The following is a 21,384-nucleotide window of genomic DNA, read 5'->3' as shown; positions in this document are numbered from 1 at the left end:
TTTCAGTTTATGTATTTAAATATAATAAAGCTAACTGATGGCTGGGATTAGTTTTTGTAATGAAGAGGCCTTTTTTCATTAAAAAAAAAAAAAAACAAAATCACACAAAAACAATGTGTCCTCTCTCTATAGGAACCACCTTATGGGGTGTCTAGTGCAGAGCCGAGGTTTGTTATCCAGTCACCCTTCACCACCTAGTGGCAGCATAACCTACTGCAAGCAAGCAGGTATTAAAAGCCCAATCTGCGGCACCATGGCAAAATCCCAGCACTAAAGAAAGAAGTGAGAAAGGATGTAAGAACCCCCAATTCCTATTAGCACAGTTTAGTTCAAGTATTTCCAACTTAATCTGTCCTTTTATATGATCCAGAAACGGTTTCATTCTGCCACAATGATACCAAAATATCTGACATGTTCAAGGCATTTATCAATAATTGTTAACATGTTCAGTGAAGAGAATCTGTAATTAAGCTGCCTGTATTACACTCCAGGATTCCTCCATAAAAGAAGTTACTTAACTTCTCCTAATCTATGAAATAGTAATAATAATACTATCTATTTTATAGAGTCATTACAGGTATTAAACCAACTAATCCCTACCAGGCATTTAAAACAGTGCCTGGCCCATAATAAATGTGAGAGAAGTGTTTGCTATGATGACGACGATGATGATGATGGTGTAGAATGTTAATAAAACTTCTCTGAAATAAAACTGAAAAATGCAATTTTAGACTGTAATTTCCACTTCTCAAAACTATGTATAAAAGGAAAAAATTAAGTATAAGCCAGGTATGCCTTCCTAGTGGTACAGTAGGCCCTGTGGGTACTATAGGATTACTGCATGAATATAATCATTTGGTCAGATGTTGAAAGCTTATTTTTCTTGATTTCTCCTCAGGGAATGGTATGTGACTGAAATTCCGCACATATGAGAATGTTTTTCCTGTCTTAAATCCATTCTATTTTTCCTATACCACTGTCAGCAATTTGGTGAAATTTGTTCTCAAGTATTTGAACTAGGAATATAAAGGTAATAAGGTAGGGTAATCTTTTATTTTTCTTAACTCTGGATATATTTCATCCTTTTAAAAGTCCTCCTTTTATCAGAATGGATATGAAAACTCAAAGTTTAATTTAATAAAGCTGATCATTCTTAAATCTCTCAGTTTGTGGTATCAGTTATCTCAATAAATGAGATAGGAAGACAAGAATAACACACAGTAGAAGTTCAACAACAAAGAAAAACATTTGTTACTGATTATCCTTATGTCTGAATTTTATCTTCATGTGAACAGGCTGATAGCATCGACTTGACTTCAAGACTCTCCTTCAAGAAATATCCATTTGAATAAGGGTGTTCCATATTATGGACATCTGGCAATGATCTACAAATACAAAGCCAACTATTCAAAAAGAACAGGGAAAAGCAGATTTTAAAAATGATTTATACCTTTTGTCCCCAAAACAATTTTTTTGTTTTCCCCTAAAGATCAACAATTTACCTATTTAAAAACTAGGGGAGCATGGATGGCTTAATCGGTTAAGTGTCTGACTCTCGGTTTTGGCTCAGGTCATGATCTCAGTGTTGTGATATCGAGCCTCATGTCGGACTCCATGCTGGGTGTGGAGCCTGCTTAAGATTCCCTCTCTCCCCTTCTCTAAACAAAACAAAACAAAACTAGACTAAATGTTCTTCATCGTTTTTAATTTGCAGAAAAGAAAAGAAAGATCAGGAGCATCTGGGTGCCTCAGCTGGTTAAGCATCCGACTTGATTTTTTCTCAGGTTATGATCTCAGGGTCATGGACTGAACCGCCCATCTGACACTGTGCTCAGCAGGGAGTCTGCTTGAGGGTCTCTCTTTCCCTCTCCCCCCCTCTAAAGAGATAAATAAACCACCACTCTCTCCCTAAAATAAATAAACCTTTAAGAAAAACCAAAAATCAGACCACAGTTAAAAATCTTAATTTCCACAACTCTCTTTTCACCAAAATACTGCATTTTTCTTCAATAACCTGGATTTACCCTGTGACATCTTATTATTAGAAACCTTCCCTCACTATGTAGATTCCTTTCAACCTGGTACCACAGCCAGGAACACAAAGTTCTATGTATAAGGGCATCTTTGCTAAAGGAGATCCTAGGACCCTGTTCTCAATCAACAGCTAATAGCCTGAATCCAGTGTATAAGGTTCTTGGATAATGCCATATAAGAAGTAACTGGGAGAGGGGCGCCTGGGTGGCTCAGTGGGTTAAAGCCTCTGCCTTCGGCTCAGGTCATGATCTTGGGGTCCTGGGTCGAGCCCCACATCGGGCTCTCTGCTCAGCGGGGAGCCTGCTTCCCTTCCTCTCTCTCTGGCTGCCTCTCTGCCTACCTGTGATCTCTGTCTGTCAGATAAATAAATAAAATCTTAAAAAAAAAAAAAAAGAAGTAACTGGGAGAGCAAAAAGGAATCTTTGGATTACATTTTCAACAGAGTGGTTTTGGCAAAGACTTAAATACATTAGCTGGGAATAAAAGTAGAGCTGTCTTAATATATGTAACTTTTTCTATCCCCTGCTTTCCAAAAAACTTCTCTCCAATCAAACCTTAGAATTTTGAGTCCAGTTCTTTAAAGAGTTCTGAAAGTGAAGAAGTTTAATAAGTTTAAGTTTAATGAGGATCATCACTCCTAATAAAATGCTGTAATTCTTTAATAGAAGTTCATAACAAATTAAATACAGGCACTAAACAGATAGTGCATTTTTTACAAATTGAAGGTCTGTGGCAACCATGTGTTGAGCAAGTCTATTGGTGCCATTATTCCAACAGTGTTTGCTCACATCAAGTCTCTGGGTCACATTTTGGTAGTTCTTGCAATACTTCAAAGTTCTTCATTATTTTGTTAAGGTGACCTGTGTTCAGTGATCTTTCATGTTACTAGTGCAATTACTTTGGTGTGCCACAAACCATGCCCATATAAGATCATTCAATAAATGTGTGGGTTTTAACTGCTCCACTAACTAGGTGTTCCCATCTCTCCCCGTCTCCTCTGGCCTTTTTATTCCCTTAGACACAATATTGAAATTGGGCCAATTAATAACCCTACAATGGCCTCTAAGTATTCAAGTGAAAGAAAATCACATATCTCTCCCTTTAAAAGTCCAAAATGACTAAGCTCAGTGAGGAAGGCATGTAGAAAGCCAAAACAGGCCAAAACCTAGGCCTCTTGCACCAGACAATTAACTGAGTTGTGAATACAAAGGAAAACTTCTTGAAGAAAACTAAAAGTGTTACTCCAGTGAATACACAATAAGAAAGCAAAATAGACTTACTGTTGATACAGAAAAATTCTGATAGTCTGCTTAGAAAATCAAATCAGTCATAATATTCCCTTAACCCAAAGCCGAATCCAGAACAAGGCCCTAACTCTCTTCAATTTCTATGAAGGCTAAGAGAGGTAAGGAAGCTGCAGAAAAACAAAACAAAACAAAACAAAACTGGAAGCTAGCAGAATATGGTTCATGAGGTTTAAGGAAGAGGCCATTCCCATAACACAAAAGCCGCAAGGTGAAGCAGCAAGTTATCCAGATATAGTCAAGTGAAGGTGGCTACACTGAAAAACAGATTTTCAGTGTGGACAAAAACAGCCCTATCGTGGAAAAAGGTTGAAAAAGATGGAAAAAAATCCATCTCAGATTTTCAGAGCTAGATTGTAGAAGTCAATGCCTGGCTTCAAAGCTTCAAAGGACAGGCTGACTCTCTTGTTAGGGGCTATGTAGCTGGTGACTTTAAGTTGAAGCCAATGCTCACTGACCATTCCAAAAATCATAGGGCCCTTAAGAATGATGTTAAATCTACTTTGTGTGCTCTATAAATGGAACAATAAAGCCTGGACAACAGCACATCTGTTTACAACATGGTTTACTGAGTATTTTAAGCCCACAGTTGAGACCTACTGCTCCAGAAAAAGGACTCTTTTCAAAATATCACTGTTCACTGACAATGCATCTATCTGTTCACCCAAAAGCTCTGATAGAGATATACAACGAGATTAATGCTGTTTTCATGCCTGCTAATACAGCATCCATTCTGCAGCCCAGGGATCAGGAGTAATTTCAACTTTCAAGTCTTAATTACTTAAGTTTCATAAGGCTCTAGCTGCCATACACAGTGCTTCTTCTGAAGGAGCTCAGCAAAGTAAACTGAAAATCTTCTGAAAAGGATTCACCATCTAGATGCCCTTAAGAACATTCCTGATTCAGGGCGCCTGGGTGGCTCAGTCGGTTAAACATCCAACTCTTGGTCTCAGCTCAGGTCTTGATTTGCGGGGTTGTGAGTTCAAGCCCCATGTTGGGTTCCATGCTGGGCATGGACCCTACTTAAGAAAAAAAAGGAATATTCATGATTCATGGGAAGAAGTCAAAATTTCAACATTAACAGGAGTCTCAAAGAAGTTGATTCAACCCTCACGAATGACTTTGAGGGTTTCAAGACCTCAGTAGAGGCATGAACTGCAGAGGTGGTGGAAACAGCAAGAGAACTAGAATTAGAAATGGAGCCTGAAGATGTGACTGAGTTGCGGCAATCTCATGATAAAACTTTAGTGGGTGAAGAGGTGCTTCTTGTGAATGAGCAAAGAAAGTGGTTTCTTGAGATGGAATCTACTCCTGATGAAGATGCTGTGAAGACTGTTGAAATGACAGCAAAGGATTTAAAATATTATATAAACTAAGTTGATGAGGGAGCAGCAGGGTTTGACAGAATTGACTCTAATTTTGAAAGAAGTTCTATTTGGGCAAAATGCTATCAAAGAGCATCATATGCCATAGAGAAATTGTTAATGAAAAAAAGGGTCAATCTTTGCAGCAAAATGCACTGTTGTCTTCTTTTAAGAAATTGTGAGGGCCACCCTAACCTTCAGCAACCACCATCCTGCTCAGTCAGGAGCCATCAACATCCACGCAAGACCCTCCATCAGCAAAAAGATTATGACGCACTAAAAGTTCAGATGATGGTTAGCATTTTTTAGCAACAGAATATTTTTAAATTAAGGTACATCTATTTTTTTAAAACTAATGCTATGTACACTTAAAAGACTACAGTGCAGTGTAAACATATACATTCACTGGGAAACCAAAAACCTCATTTGACTTGCTTTACTGCAATATTTGCTTTATTGCAGTGGTCTGGAAACAAACAACAGTATGTCCGAAGTATGCCTGCAATAAATGTCAAAATTTTCTCTAAGAGATCTTTAGCTGCAAAAATACCTAATATTTTCTAATATGAATGTCAGCAAAGTTTCAAAATTATGGGCCAAGATTTCTCTGATGTGAAAGAAGCAAGAAATGCTGATAAGCAGCCAACCTGTCAAAATTCTCCTGAATGGAAATAAGGGCTTACGCCAATTTTCCTGGCCAGCAACAGCTCTAGAAAGGAGAGTAGTTTGGTAAGGTAGCAGAATCTACACTAAGTGTTCTCTTTGGAATATGTACCACCTCATTAGATCCAATCCCAGTGCTTCAGAATTCAAACCACAAACTCCCAGGCAAAACTATATACACTAAAAGCAGTTCAACTTTAATAATTTACAGTGGAAAACAACTCCACAGTAAACTTACCACCACATCTCCCTCCTGTGGAAGACTATTTGCTGGCAGCCTATTTTTCTCCTCGTTGTTGTGGTACAGGGCTCCATCATTCCTCATCACCAGACTATGCACATCTCGGCCAAGAGGAATCTGATTCAAGTTAACTTTCTGAGTTGCAACGCCAATACCCCATATTCCTTAAAAAAAAAAAAAAGAGTTTAAATGCCCCCAAAATCTGAAGAATACAAATATGAAAGAAGGGGTTGTTTTTTAAGAGTGTAAGTTTTTTTTTTTTTTTGAGTGTAAGTTGTTTTTAAAAGAAATCATGTACTATCATTGAACTATTTTCTATTAATTTTTTAAAAAAACAAATCTTTTAAAAGTAGTTTGCAAACTACCTATGTTCTCTACAGATGCAGTACAATGTAGGAGATAAGAGTGGGTTCTGAAGCTGTACAGCCTAGGTTAAACTCTGGCTTAACCAGGTGATCTAGGGCAAAATATTTAACCTGTCTGTGCTTCCTCACCTGTGAACGTGGGGTTCTAACAGTACTTACTTCAAAGGGTTATTAAAAGATATAGCAAGGTCACCAATACTTGAAACAGTGTAAGTATTCCCCGCAAAATTGGTTAAGCAGAGCATTTTTTAAAAAGATGTTAGCTATTATCGTTACTATTCTCTAAAAGATATTTTGAAAAAGCACATAATTAATTTAAATGGCCTATGGTTCTAGTCAAGCACTACCTCAGAGAAGTGGGAAATTAGTCTTTAGTTTTTGCATCTATAATGTCTGACAAATAACATAGATCTGGTCAATACCACAAAGAGGAGAAAATTAATGATGAAGTATAAAATGATTTTCTTAAGGAAAAGTGAATTGGGGGAAATCAGAGGGGGACACAAAGCATGAGAGACTGTGGATGATGAGAAACAAACTGAGGGTTTTGAAGGGGAGGCGGGGGAAGGATGAGGTGAGCCCGGTGGTGGATACTAAGGAAGGCACATATTGCATGGAGTACTGGGTGTGGTGCATAAACAATGAATCTTAGAACACTGAAAAAATTAAATTAAATTAAAAAAAAAAGAAAAGAAAAAAAATTTTCTTACCCGTGCCTTAAATCAGTGAGTTTAAAACCTTTTGGTCTAAGCTGATTTTAAGCAAGCAGCTCTCCTCTTAACCCGCCAAACAGAATACCTAGAGCTCTGGATTTTGTTTCAAACTGTTTCCTTCTCAGTTTTTATCAAAATCAGTTAGGAGAAAATCTATAAATGGAAGAAGGTTTGAAGATCATGTTGCCAATCAATTTTTCTGAATTAAGCAAAACTATCAGAAAGTTGCATTCTGGATATTAGTCTGGGCTTCCTAAATAATCTTACAACATAATTTATCCACCAGAGTGGGACAATTTTCAGAGTGACAGAAGGGGATAGTACTAATTTCATGGAACAACAGTTCTAGACAGGGTTATAGAGTCTTCTTACTCCTAAAGAAGTGCATGCTGTGATACACTTTGGCATAACTGCCTCAAGCTTTCACTGAGATCAACTTACAAATTCCAACAATGTATTTATTTGAGAGACGTCACTGAGGATGCCATCCTTTACAGAAAATCCACATAAAAAATTGTCCTGGATTTAAGGCTCAAGAAAATATTTGCTTCTCTTGAGAAAAGGTAGGTTGTACTTGAGAAGATTTTAGTTACCAAAGACATTTTGCAGCTAACTTATAAAAGAATGAAATGGAAGACAGCTTCATATTTACACCATATACTTAAGAAAATCAGTATTTTAAGTTAATTTAGAAAACAAGCCCCAGAAGGATGTTTTATATCATTCAAGCTTGTTGACTAAGAGTACGATTTACTTCCCTTTAGTTTTCCTATTCTACACCTATACCTACATTATTCATGCTCTATTTCACTAGAAGTTTTTTTTTATAACAAAGCTTTAAAAATACATTTCCCCACATTCAATGCAGCTACAAGTTAACTAATTGCTATTCTAATACTCAAGCAGAACTGCTATAGTATTTTTTAACTCTGTAAATTTTTTTTTTTTAAAGATTTTATTTATTTATCTGACAGAGAGAGAGATCACAAGTAGGCAGAGAGGCAGGCAGAGAGGCAGGTAGAGAGGCAGGTAGAAAGAGAGGAGGAAGCAGGCTCCCTGCGGAGCAGAGAGCCCAATGTGGGGCTCGATCCCAGGACCCTGAGATCATGACCCGAGCCGAAGGCAGCGGCTTAATCCACTGAGCCACCCAAGCGCCCCTTAACTCTGTAAATTTTTTAACGAGAAATATAGACATCAGAATTCTAAATGTGCTAACTGCTTCAGAAGACAATGAATTTGAGTATTTTAACAAGAGTTATGAGAAAACATTCAGGATAAGATTGGTTTTACCCTAAGATAAAATAGCAAGAATCTACACCTTTAATGCTTGGCCAAATGAAATGGAGCATCTAACAGCCCTTCATAATGCTAGTGTCTTACACCGATCGTGTAAAACGCACTCGTAAGTATAACCAATGCGAAGCAGGAAAGGTAGTTCTTGTAACTCCATTTTATAGATAGCAAAACTGAACCTAAAATAACTCAATAACTAAATTAACTACTTTAGCCAGGATCACACAAGGGGGAAAAAAGTTCTTTCAAATAAGTTTGGTGCTTTTTTATTGCCTCGTTAATCTTTTTCACACACCAAAAATTGCTCTTAATATTTAGTTAGTACTTTTAATAGTAAAGGACCATTATACCAACCTGTGGACTGGATTTTGAATTCAAAGTAGCTTTTGTTTTGATGTAAAGGGGCACTGGCTAAACAGCCTCCTGTTCCACATATTCTTCTTCCATTTTTTACAATGACAACATCTGTTCCTAAACAAAAAATGCAGAGACCATGTAAAGTTTTTTATTTTCTTATCCAACAATCAAGGTCAATCTGTTTCACTTCTCTTAGTCAAAAAATAGCGATGCTATATTTACTTTGAAATACAGAAATGCTGAGAAAAACAATTTTTAGTTCACTATTTTTTCCCCTGAGAATGTTTATATTTAATATTCATTTGTGGCTAGAAATCTTGTTTAGAAACTCAATTTAGTAGTAATTCTGTAGGAGGAGCACCACAGGCGCTCCCCCTCGCCTGGGGACAGCTGACGAGTCTCGGGAGGCGGCTGCTCTGAGATTCCGGTGAAAATGGGTGGGTAGGTAGGTCCACACAACCAGCTCCTGATGACAGGAGCAGACAGGGCTGCGTAGCCTTGAACACAGAACAGGGCCGAGGTGCGGCCAGCCGGCGTCTGAACGAGATCTGCGAGACAAAACGGGGTCGAGGGCAGCACCTCAGAGCGAGGAGCGGGGGTCGGCGCCCGGAGGGGTAGGGCCGCGCGTGGTTCCTCCGACCTCGCACTGCCCGCGATCCGCCGCGCCACACCCGGCGGGGGCCGTTGGGTCTGGGCGAAGGGAGGGCCCTTACCCATGTGCTGCGTGTCCAGCTGCACGGCCGGCATCTCCTTCAGAGGGATGTGTCCCGTCCCGCCGTCCCTGCAACACCGCAGGCAGCAGAACACCGAGGCGGCCATGGCGCCAAGACCACCGACTCCACCGCCGCTCGCCGCCCGCCGCCTCTAGACCGCGGCGACTCCGCCCCCACGCCTCCGCTCCGCCTCCCGCCCCCGCCCGAGCGCCAGAGTCCGTGTGGAGCGCGCAGACCAATACAGCGACGCCCCATGACGGGAGGGCGCAATGCAGGCAGAGGCGTAGCCGACCCGGATGGAAGACGTAGAGGCTGCGCGCGCGAGGAGGGGCGGGGTCCGGGAGGGCGGGGCTAGAGGCGGAGCGGGGCGGTGGGCGTGAGGTGCGGGCGGGTCGAGGATCTCGTTCTCTGGTGCGCGGGTCTTTTTTCCCTTGGCGAGTGTTCACGTCCAAGGTCTTACGTTGAGCAGTTCGCAGGGAGTCGGCACTCTTCGGACACTGAGTAGTCGTAGAGTGCTGAGTTTTAAAAAACTGTTCCCCCCAACCTTGACATTACCTTTAGGGATGAATTGACAGAAGCAAGTCATGCTGGGGGAGTGAGAGCTGGTAAAGGACCCTGAGGTTTTCCACCACTCCCACCACCATGCGTCCAGGGCTGAGAGAACTTTGCCTCCACCAAAAGCCTCCGTCCGCTACCGTGGCTGGTTTCTGGAGAATTTCCTCAAATTCTAAATAGACGCACAGGCCCCGAGAGTAATGGCTGTTAGTGATTTCACCGTGAACGTGCGCCTGAGGTTGTAAGCCGGCCCTCGTGCATCTTAGGTGCAGAGATGCGCGTTCCGTGGGCCTCGGGGCCGCGCGGTTGAGGAAGCCCAGGAGGCCGTGCTGGGGGAGATACCAGAGGGGCGGGGCGGGAGGGCGATGCTCGACCCGCCTCTGCCAAGCTCACCCTCCCGGTGGACTGGGGGTTTCGAGGAGTGTGACGGGAACTCCGGAGGCAACGAGGAGGTCGTCCGGCCTCCCGAGGGAAGCCCTCATTTCCTACCGCCTCCTCCTCTTTGCTTCCAAGTAGGAGGCCCACAGTGTGGTCACCTGTCATCTCCTCGCCTACTTAGATCATCTGTCCCTGGTCGATTTTATTTAATACACCTTGGGACCCGGAGATGGTCTTCGGCGATCGCTAGAATTAGGCTGGCCCAAACCTTTATTCCCAAATAAGGCTTCGCCCAGGTTCAGGTGCTGGGAAACCGACGCAAGACACCCACTTGATGTGTAGTGGGTTTCTACACATAACATTCTGGTGACCTCAGTGTAAATCTCCTTAATGGAGGATAACCCCCCCCCCCCCCCCCCCCGCACAGAACAAGAGAATTTTTTCAGGGTCCTGGATCTTTGCTGTCTATACAAATGGTTTTTCATTACAATAGGGAAAACCTCCAAGTTCTGTACTTTATTTAGTTACCACAGAATTAATAACTAAGGTGATTTTTGAAGTGACTGAGGGTAGACTCTCTCACTGACTATAAAGTACTTTCTTGGTGATCATTTTACACATGACATTTTTCTTTTTCTGAAAACCTCGACCTGTATTCCGAGAGTTCAGTTAGGGTTCGGTTCTCTTTCCCCGGGGGGGGGGGGGGGGGGGGGCGGAATTGAATAGAAGGCGGAGAGACAAAATTTCCTGTCATTCCATGAGGTGGGTACTCTTTGACATATGTATCTAATCGAATTCTTCAAAGTTTCAGGGTGGATATTGTCCTCATTTTATAGATGAAGAAATAGAGGTAGAAGGATTACATAACTGATGTAGCCTCAGATGACTAGGAAATAAACAAGTTAGGACGCCTAAGCCTATATTTGCTCCACCAGGTCATGCTGCCTCTCAAATTCCAGAGATTAACTTTTGTGATAAATGCTGAAATTCTTTTAAAAGTGCTCTGAATTCAAAATGCAGATTTGCACTTTATTTTTGTATGTTTCATTAATCTCCATATTGGCTATCAGCTGCCATAACTCAGGCACAGATAATAACATAAAATAGCAGTTGTTAAAAGGTAAGATATTTGTTCAGAATATTATTAAAAGCAGTACCTGTATTTAATATATAATAAATAATTAGGCCATTCAAGTCACTCCCATCTTCAGTGAAAAGCCAGACTATGAGATGGCGTGCTTTTGCCATTACTGTAGAAGCAGAACTGCCATAGTCTTTCCTGGCTAGAAGAGTAATCTGTTGGGCTACAGCCCAGTGCACTTTGCCCCCAATGTAGCAACTCCAGTGCACTCAGCAGTATCAAGCAAGCAAAACCAGTTAGCTCCTAAGACAGACTTCCCTGTCTTGGCAGATGAATGCCATCCATGAGCTCACAGACCTTATCCTTCTTATATCTGGGATTCTATTAACCTTTCATTATTATTTTCAAAGGAATTATCCTTTCTTTTTGAAAAGCACAATGTTGAAGATATTTTGACAGTCTTTCACAGCTATCACTTTAAATAACAATCACAAATAAAGCCTACAAAAAGTTTCCCAATAGTTAGTTAGAAGGTCGTTTATCTAAGTCAAAAGCAATAAGAGAGAATGACTACTTGGAAAAAAAAAAAAGTCGGCTTCAGCGACATGCCAGGAACTTGAGAACTGATAGGACAATAATGTAAAGCATGTGTTTCCGAGTTGAATTTAACATCATGCTCAAGATTTTCTTTAATGGTTTTTATGCCAACCAGACATCTCCTGTTAGTGAACTTTACACTCTGTATTGGGTCACATGAAATGGTTTCTTTTTAAAAAATTCATTAATCAGTTATTAAGCCAAACTTTTTTCTTTGGGTAATCCAGACCACATTTGTGATCTTTCAAAAAATCAGAAACATTAAAAAAACCTTATGCTTCTAAAAAACTAAAAATATTCCTGGGGCCTTGATCTATTCATTATTATAATTTTGAGTTATAGTAACTGACATTTATGTGCTGCTTACCATTGCCAGGCAAAAATAAGTGCTTTTTATAAACTAATTTAATCCTTGTATCAACCCCATGAGGTAAAAGTATCCTCTGCTGTACACTGGAGGAAGCTGAGGCAAAGAAAAGATAAGAAAGGTGCCCAAGGGGCATCTTGGTGGCTCAGTTGGTTAAGCAGCCAACTCTTGATTTCTGCTCAGATCGTGATCTTAGGGTCTTGGGATCAAGCCTGGCGTTGGGTTCCATGCTCAGTGCAGCGTCTGCTTGAGAATCTCTCACTCCTCCTCCCCCTGCTTCTGCCTCTGCTCCTGCCTTCTTGAACACATGTTCTCTTTTTAAATTAAAACGAAGCAAATTAAAACAAAACTTAAAGAGAAAAGAAGGAAGGAAGGAAGGAAGGTGCCCAAAGTCACACAATCAAGTGATGAAGCTGCATTCAAACCCAGGCTCTAGGGTGTTTGTTTGTTTCTTAAGATTTATTTATTTATTTATTTTAGGAAGAGAGAGAGAGAATGAACACTGGGGGGCGGGGAGGGGCAGAGGGAGAGTGGAGAGAATCCCAAGCAGATTCCACACTGAGTGTGGAGCCCGGAGGCGGGGCTTGATCCCAGGACCCTGAAATCACTACCTGAGCTGAAAGGAAGAGTTGGAAGCTTAACCCACTCCACCACCCACATGCCCTCCAGGGTCTTTGTTCTTAACCCCTATGCAAACTGCCTCCCTAGAGTAATACATTTAAGAATAGATTCCTAGTTTTTGTTTGCACTCTCTTCCCTTATCTCAGAAGCTGACATTTAAATTCAGCTGGCATTAATTGCACTCCTTTAATCCAGATTTACTGAATTCTAAAGTGACTTACCCATATTCAACAACAAAAGATAACTTTGAGAACCTTCTTCTGGAACAGCTTCCCTTTGTTAGCAACACATTCCGGTGTTTTATAAGGTTGTCATTCATAGATCGGGTGTCTCTAAATGATCCAAAGAAAAGCATAGTTAGTACTTTCAATTGCTAAATCAGGTAAACCAAGCTGGAGACTGGGAAAAGATAGAGATCTGTAATAGAAAGAAAGAGAAGATGGGGTAAAGTAAAGGAATTTGATAAAGATACAGAAAAATAATAATAATAGAGGATAATGCAGAATAATTTTTAGTATTGAAGAGGAAGAAAAAGAAGCCAGTAGCAAGTGCTCTATAAATGAGAACTTAGGGAATAAAAAATGTGATTTGCCAAGAACTTTCAACCTGGAAGGAGGGTGCCTTCATCTGCTTCCCTTCTGGAGAAGGTAAAGCAGACTGTTATAAACTGAGGGGAATTCTGCGATTTCTCCTCAACCTCAGCTTCTCTTATTCAAAGTGCGGGTATCCTAATGTACTTATACATACCATACATACCTTTCTTTATCACTTTAGATCTTAGGTACAATTGCTGCAATAGTTAGAAGAAAGATATATTGAAGATTAAAAAAGAAGAAGGAAGGAAGGCAAAGGGCACCTTGAGGTAGGTTTTGCCTTCCCAGAAGTTAAGGAAAATGAGAATAAGTAGTTAGTCCTGGGATCTACACTCCTTGTCTAGTAGTACAGAGGGTTCTTAAACCAGTCACTTGTCTCCAAGGAGCTGATGATAAGTGTTTTGTGCAAAGTTTCTATGGCCAAACAACAGGCTCCATACAGAACCTGATGTTATGGAAAGGAGGTTGCAAAAACACTTAGTTGGCTGGGTCAAATACTTCAGTAAATGTTTCTTAAAGCATTTCAAACATTCAAGTGATTATGTCTTGGGACTGCAGTAAGGCTTGGGAACAAGAAGTCACTATCCCCAATTATGAAACCAAAAAGCACTGGACATTTGCAGGAGGATCAGACAAAGAAAAAAATTACTTCTTGTTATATGTAATAGCTGCAAAAAAACCAAAATTATCTCACTGAAAGTTTGAGAAAGATCTGAAAATATTCTAGGAACAAGGAAGGGAAAATAATTATTAGTTAAGATTTACCTAACATTACTAATTTAAGATATATACAACTTCACATAGTATCTATGGCTTTATTTTTGCAAGTGTAGAAATATTTATAAAGTTTTTCATAAGGTTTTACCTACAGTTACAATCCCTCCAAACCTATTTCCTCAGTAGTGGTTCTGCACATAAATGGTCCAAATGCAGGCATTCTCAGAACCTTGATTTTTGTGTTGAGAAGGAACTGTTATCTTTCCTTCCATTTAAACATGAGTGTCTGTGAATATAGATGTGGTTCTGGGTAGGCCTAATTGCAGTTTGGGCCATAACTGCTAGGCCATAAACTTTGCAGATCCTGGAAGCTGAGTTACAGGGAATGTGAGACTACTTAAAATTGCTGGTAAAAGTTTACAAATCTCTGGAATATTTGAAAACTGCTTAAAAAAAAAAAACTCACTGTGAAATAAATGATTTTGAAATACCAACTGTGAGAGTTAGCTCCAAGGTTATGTTATGGCCAAGAGAACTTCAGTGTAGGAAAATGGAACTGCTAAGAATTGAGCATATAAAAATGCCATTTCCCCCTCTTATTTTGGCTGTTCCAAACTTTTATTTTATTTTTTTTAAGTAGGCAACCACAGTGCAGAGCCCAACACAGGGCTTGAACTTGTGCCCCGAGATCAAGACCTAAGCAGAGATCATGAGTTGGATGCTCAACCAACTGAGCCATCCACGTGCCTCGCTATTCCAAACCTTTAACCAAATCTTTAAAAATGATTATATATTTTTTCTTTTAAACTTCCTGTTTGTATGTATCATGTCTAATGTCTAACTCAGATCTCAGTTCATGCCAAACACTTAAAATATTCTATAAAAAGAGATATAAAGCTTTGGAAAGGAAGGAAATTTTAAAAATTAGGAAGAGACTCAAATTTTCCCAAAATATCAGAAAAAAATAGTAAAATTTCATTTTATATGTTTTTAATTCATCAGCATTCTGTAAATGTTTGTAAGAATAGCAAATGAATAAAAGCCCCTAAAATAAATACATGTATTATAATTACACTTCATCTAAAAACCAGAAAGTAGTGTATGTAAACTGAGTTCTTAGAAACAGATATCTACATTAACTGCACTAAAGCAGGTTGTTGTATAAAGGAAATCTATATACAAAATTTTAAAAATAATAACAGCTTTATTGAGCTGTTATAAATACTTATATTTATAATACATATATTCTTATGTGAATTATTTTTTTTAAAGATTTTATTTATTTATTAGTCAGAGAGAGAGAGAGAGAGAGAGCGAGCGAGCACAGGCAGACGGAGTGGCAGGCAGAGGCAGAGGGTGAAGCAGGCTCCCTGCCCAGCAAGGAGCCCAATGTGGTACTCAATCTCAGGACGCTGGGATCATGACCTGAGCCCAAGGCAGCTGCTTAACCAATTGAGCCACCCAGGTGTCCCTCTTATGTGAATTATGACAATGCCAACCTTTTAAAGTATATAATTCAATGGTTTTTAGTATATTCATTGAGTCGTGCAATCATTATCATTACCTCAATAAGAAACCATATACCCCTTAGCAATCACTTCCCATTCTGCTGCGCCCCCCCACCACGCCCCGGCCCCTGGCAATCACTAATCTACTTTCTGAATCTAGGAATTTGCCTATTCTGGACATTTCATATAAATGGAATTATGCAATATATGGTCTTTTTATCGGCTTCTTTCACTTAGCGTGATGTTTTCCAAGTTCATCCATGTTGTAGCACGTATTAGTACTTCATTCTATTTTGTGGTCAAATAATATTCTGCTGCAATACCTTTATTGTATTTTGTTTATCCATGCATCAGTCAATGGACATTTGGGTTTTTTCAATTTTTTGACTATTATGGATAATATTGCTATGAACATTTGTGTACAGGTTTTTTTAGTGAACATGTGTTTAAATCCCTTTGGTTATATACCTAGGAATGGAATTACTGGGTCACCTCATAATTCTTTGTTTAAAGGTTTGAATAACCTCTGCCTTCGGCTCAGGTCATGATCCCAGAGTCCTGGGATCGAGCCCTGCATCGGGCTCTCTGCTCAGCGGGGAGCCTGCTTCCCTTCCTCTCTCTCTCTGCCGGCCTCTCTGCCTACTTGTGATCTCTGTCTGTCAAATAAATAAATAAAATCTTTAAAGGTTTGAATAACTGCCAAACTGTTTTACAAAGTGCCTGCATCAATTTACAACCCTAGCAATGTACAAGTTCTCCATGTCCTCACCAATACTTGTTATCATCTGTCCTTCTTATTTTAGCTATCCTGTGAGGTATGAAATCGGATCTCAATATAGTTTTGATTTGCATTTCCTTAATGATCTGTGATGCTGAGCTTCTTTTCCTGTGTTTTTTTGGCAATTTGTATATCTTCTTTGGACTAATCCTATTCAAATCCTTTGCCCACTTTTAAATTGGGTTATTGATCTTTTTGTTCTAGAGTTTAAAAAGTTCTTATACATTCTGGGTACAAGTCCTTTGCCAGATTATATACTTTGCAAATAATTTCTCCCATTCCATACGTTGTCTTTTCACATTCTCTTCTGTTTTAAGATTTCATTTTTTTAAGTAATCTCTATACCCAATACGGGGCTCGAACCCACAACCCTGACATCAAGAGTTGCACACTTCACAGACTGAGCTAACCATTCTTTTCACATTTTTTGATGGTGTCCTTTGAAGCACAATAATTAATTTTTGGCAAAACCCATTTTATTTATTTTTTTCTTTTGTCACTGTGCTTTTGGTGTTATATCTAAGAAACCACTGTCTAATCCGAGGTCAGAGACATTTACTTCTGTATTTTTTCTATAGTTGTATACTTTCTGCTCCTACATTTAGTTGTTTGATACATTCTAAGTTATTTTTTCTGTATGATGTGAAGTAGGGGTTCAACACATTTTTTAGCACAGACATCCAGATGTCCTCCACAAGCGTGAAGAGGGTCATTCTTTCCCCATGGAACTGTCTTGGCATCCTTATTGAGAATTACATAGGACTTTTTACAACTCAGATAACAAAGATTTTATCTGATTACAAAGAATAGTCATGTTGGTTTAATCTTAACTGATATGGGTAGTCAGAAAGCAGGTACCAAGATCTTTTAAATACCTGTGTACAAGTTTTGAACATACTCGTAAAGATTACCAGGAGTTTTTGTATCAACTGTTCATTTTATAGTTACTTCTATAAAAGTGAGTAGCAAAACCACATTTCCTCATGGATGCTTTGGGCAGACCTCCAGTTTGTCAGTCTTTATCTTTCCCACCCCATCTCTCCTCATCAGTTCTCTGGGTGCAACATCCTAGTTTGGGTCTGTACGAGGAACTCTTCCTTTCACCATTGGTCCTCATCCTCATCAGACCTTATGCTTCCTTCTTATATGACTAATACTTTGTCCACTTTACTCTCCTGAAATGTAACTCATAGATATTACAATTTATCTACATAGATAATTTCAGAAAATCAATATAATGCCCCGATGATTAAATAAAGGGGCATGCATTCAGTTGTTTGTGCTTAACAATATCTTGGAGATCATATGCTTTGATACAATCAGAGAATAGTGCCTGGACTGAGAACAAAAATTAGTACAAAAGCCTACAAAGAAGTTGTATGGTACTCTTCTCAGGATAGTCTTAGATGAAGAGTGAAAAACAAGTCCAATAAGAACCTCCAAATAAATAAATAATTTCAATGAAATGTTCTTATCGTGACACTAAAAATTAAATATATATTAAATTAAATATACATTATGGATGTAATGATGGTAGTATAAGATGAAATTCAATAAAATCCTTGCACTTAGTACCTCAACTAATTGTATAATATTCACTCTGAGCCTAATAATATGATTCTGTAACCTTTGCTGTTATGTGTTTGCAGTTGGTTTTCTTGGTTTTGCAGTAATTGTACTAGTGCACTGCATCCCTTTTGTACTAGCTATATGGTTAGTAGTACTTTCCAAGAAAGTAGGTATGAGAATTTTAGTTGGATCTAGAAGCCTGTGTAGTTAGACTAATTAGATTGCTCTTTGGCCTCAAAATCTTTATGGTTTCTTTGTTAGTTTTTTTACTATGTTGTATTAATTTCTGTTAAGTGGGCTAACAAGGTCCACATTCATTTCAAATGTATAAATAATACAATTCAGTGCTTCAAATTAGAAAAAATCATCTTTTAAAATGATAGCCAAGTGAGAGCAATATATTTCCAAATCAGTATCATTAAGCATATTTCTATCTATTAATTGCTAGGATGAAAATTTTAAAATCTTGAACAAAGGATTATTTGTAAATGGTTCAAGTTTGCTAATAAATTCCATGATAATGTCCTTCATGCTAATGAAATTGTTCTCATTTCTTTCTGCTTAAAGAAGAGCTCTTTAGGGGCACCTGGGTGGCTCAGTGGATTAAAGCCTCTGCCTTCAGCTCAGGTCATGATCCCAGGGTCCTGGGACCGAGCCCTCATCGGGCTCTCTGCTCGGCAGGGAGCCTGCTTCTTCCTCTCCCTCTGCCTGCCTCTCTGCCTACTTGTGATCTCTGTCTGTCAAATACATAAATCAAATCTTTAAAAAATAATAAAGTTGAAGCAGAATCTGACGAAACTTCTAGACTTGGCTTCCCGTTTATAAGAAGTATGGACATAGAAGACAAGTTTGATGACTCTGTTGCAACACAATCAGCTAAATCGAAATGTAGGATTGTCAAGAGTTGTGCAAGGTGTGGGATTTTACCCTGCTTACAAGCTAACAAGTTAGCCTGTTCCTGTTTTGTGGATGCTGTCAGAAGACACAAGATTTCTGAGTTAGAGACAAAGGATTTTACTACTCACAGCAAAATTAGTATATTTGAAGCTTCACAGTCTTTTGTGTTGGCTCTTCATGCCCCCAGTGTCCCACAGAACTGACACAAAGGGGCCATGGTGGATGCCTGGGCACACAGTGAGTTGCATTAGAGAAAACACTAGGTTTAGGGGATTCATTGTATAGTAAGTGAAAGCCAGCCTGCTCTTTTTCTGAAGAGGGAGACATAACCCCAGCCCAAGGATGTTTGCTATAAACACAACCTGCTGAATGGACCCTGTAAAGAATGGTTAAGGCTTTGCATTCATGGCGTACCCAGGAAGAACACGCAAGGACACTCAGGACCCATGGCAGATTGCCTCTCTCAACAATCCACCCCTCAGCCCACAATAACACATTCTTGGCCAAACTTGAAATTTTACATGAGTGTGCCACTCCATCAGCCACTCTGATTAATCTGACCACAGAGGCTGGAAGCAAATTCATTTAATTTGCCTCATTCGGCATTTAATCAAAGCTTCTATCAACAGGACTCCAAGCAGCAAGAGTAGGCCACCTTGTAGTCTTCACCTCAATCATACCCCTCTCTGCCAAGGGTGCAGACTCAGCCAACTGTGAATAAGTCCCAAAGGGGATCAGTAAGTCTTATTTCAGACAGCCAGGATGAGGTCCAAGGCAAAGCTATAATCCATTATGATTCCCACAAGGGAGTTTAAACTGACCTGCTGATCTACTGTGTCATTGCCAATAATTACAGAGTGCAAGAGTTGGGCCAAAAAGCAACTCCAACAGAGGGTTATTCTGTAGCCCGCACTTCCCCACATACAAAAATATAACCTGAAGAGCACAGGTCGCTCCACTTTGGGATTTGTTGTTCAACTTGGTTTGGATCACCATGACTTTGATTAGACCACAAGTCAGTGTCACCAAGTAGTTATAGTCTAGATCACCATATAGGGCATAACTCAGGCCACTTCGGCATCAGGAGAAACATGAATTTTTTTGTTGCAGTTCATTAAATAGCAGTTTAAGCAACACATTCTGTAACTATAATTGAATAAAAATGTTAACAGAGGACCATCTGATCTACACTTTTTTATTAATTTGGTGTCATTTGTCTTTGGATTATTTTTTTAAAGATTTTATTTATTTATTTGACAGAGAGACCACAAGTAGGCAGAGAGGCTGGCAGAGAGAGAGGACGAAGCAGGTTCCCCGCCGAGCAGAGAGCCCAACAAGCAGGGAGCTCAACATGGCGCTTGATCCCAGACCCTGAGATCATGACCTGAGCTGAAGGCAGAGGCTCAACCCACTGAGCCACAGAGGCGCCCCTTGTCTTTGGGTTATCTTAATGATCCCTTATTACGAGAAAATGGAGAAACTCCCTGAAGAAAAAAACCAAAAAACAAAAAGGCGGAGTCATCTTGCTCCATTTTATTCATCACTTTGTTTTAATGCAGGAAATAATGTATTCCAATTGCATATGAGAACTGCCGTTTCTGATGCTTCATTAATGTGGTTCTGGAATTCAGAAAGAAAAACTCCCTTTCCCAGACAAGTCATTTTGTGGATAACAACAAACTGATGGAGAGGGAAAATACCTAGAAGAGCCAACTCAATACTGAAGTAAAACAAAGTCAGAGGACTGACAGGACCCAACTTCAACACTTGTTATGACGGCAAAGTAAGAAAGACAGTATCTTATTGGTGAAAGAATAGACAAATAGATCAATGGAACAGAATAAAAACCCCAGGAATAGAGCCTCATAAATATGGTCAGCTGAACTTTGACAAAGGAGTAAAAGCAAATAATGGAGCAAACATAAAAGTCTTCAACAAATGATGCTGGAACAACTAGATATCCACATGCAAAATAATATCTCTAGAAACAGACCTTACACCTATCACAACAATAAACTCAAATTGGATCATAGCCATAAATGTAAAAGGCAAATTTATAAAACTCCTTAAAAAAGATAACATAAAGAGAAAATCTAGATAAGTTGAATATGGTGATGACTTTTTAGATCCAACACTAAAATTACAATGCATGAAAGAATAAATTGATGAGCTGGACTTCATTAAAATAAAAAACTTCTCCTCCGTGAAAGTCAATGCGAAGAGAATGAGAAAACAAGCCACAGACTGGGAGAAAATATTTGCAAAAGACACATCTGATAAAGAACAATTACCTAGGGGCACCTAGCTGGCTCAGTCAGAAGAGCATGAGATTCTTGATCTTGGGATTGTGAGTTTGAGCCCCTCATTGGGCATGGAGATTACTTAAATAAATAAAATTTTTAAAAAAAGAGCTGTTATCTAAAATATACAGAGAACTCTTAAAACTCAACAAGTAGAAAACAAACAACCTGATTTAAAAATGAGCCAAAGACCTTAACAGACTGCTCTCCAAAGAAGATAGACGGCAAGTAAGCATGTGGGAAGATGTTTCACATCATATGTCATTAGGGAAATGCAAATTAAAACAATAATGAAATACCACCCCATGCCTATTAGAATAGCAAAAATCTAAAACAGACAACACCAAATTATAATGAGTATGTGGAGCAACAGGAA

The 21,384-nt window shown here is 39.3% G+C and overlaps 1 protein-coding gene across 2 annotated transcripts in view; it reads right to left on the bottom strand.

The window, feature by feature from the left end:
• The window catches only part of SPRYD7 (SPRY domain containing 7), a 56,962-nt gene that overhangs the window by 19,823 nt on the left and 15,755 nt on the right, over positions 1 to 21,384 (bottom strand). For both annotated transcript variants that reach the window (XR_006814921.1, XM_045978356.1), the window contains exons 3-6: positions 12,868 to 12,978; positions 9,048 to 9,544; positions 8,332 to 8,448; positions 5,604 to 5,770 (exon numbers count right to left, since the gene is read on the bottom strand). Coding sequence is in view for 1 of the 2 variants with exons in the window: in XM_045978356.1 (XP_045834312.1) it covers positions 5,604 to 5,770; positions 8,332 to 8,448; positions 9,048 to 9,153 (390 nt within the window). In the remaining variant the exon portion in view is untranslated. The remainder of the gene's footprint in view (positions 1 to 5,603; positions 5,771 to 8,331; positions 8,449 to 9,047; positions 9,545 to 12,867; positions 12,979 to 21,384) is intronic.

This window comes from Meles meles, chromosome 14 (genome assembly GCF_922984935.1).
Source record: "Meles meles chromosome 14, mMelMel3.1 paternal haplotype, whole genome shotgun sequence".
NCBI classification, from domain to species: Eukaryota; Metazoa; Chordata; class Mammalia; order Carnivora; family Mustelidae; genus Meles; species Meles meles.
This window is presented reverse-complemented; position numbering and strand designations above follow the sequence as displayed.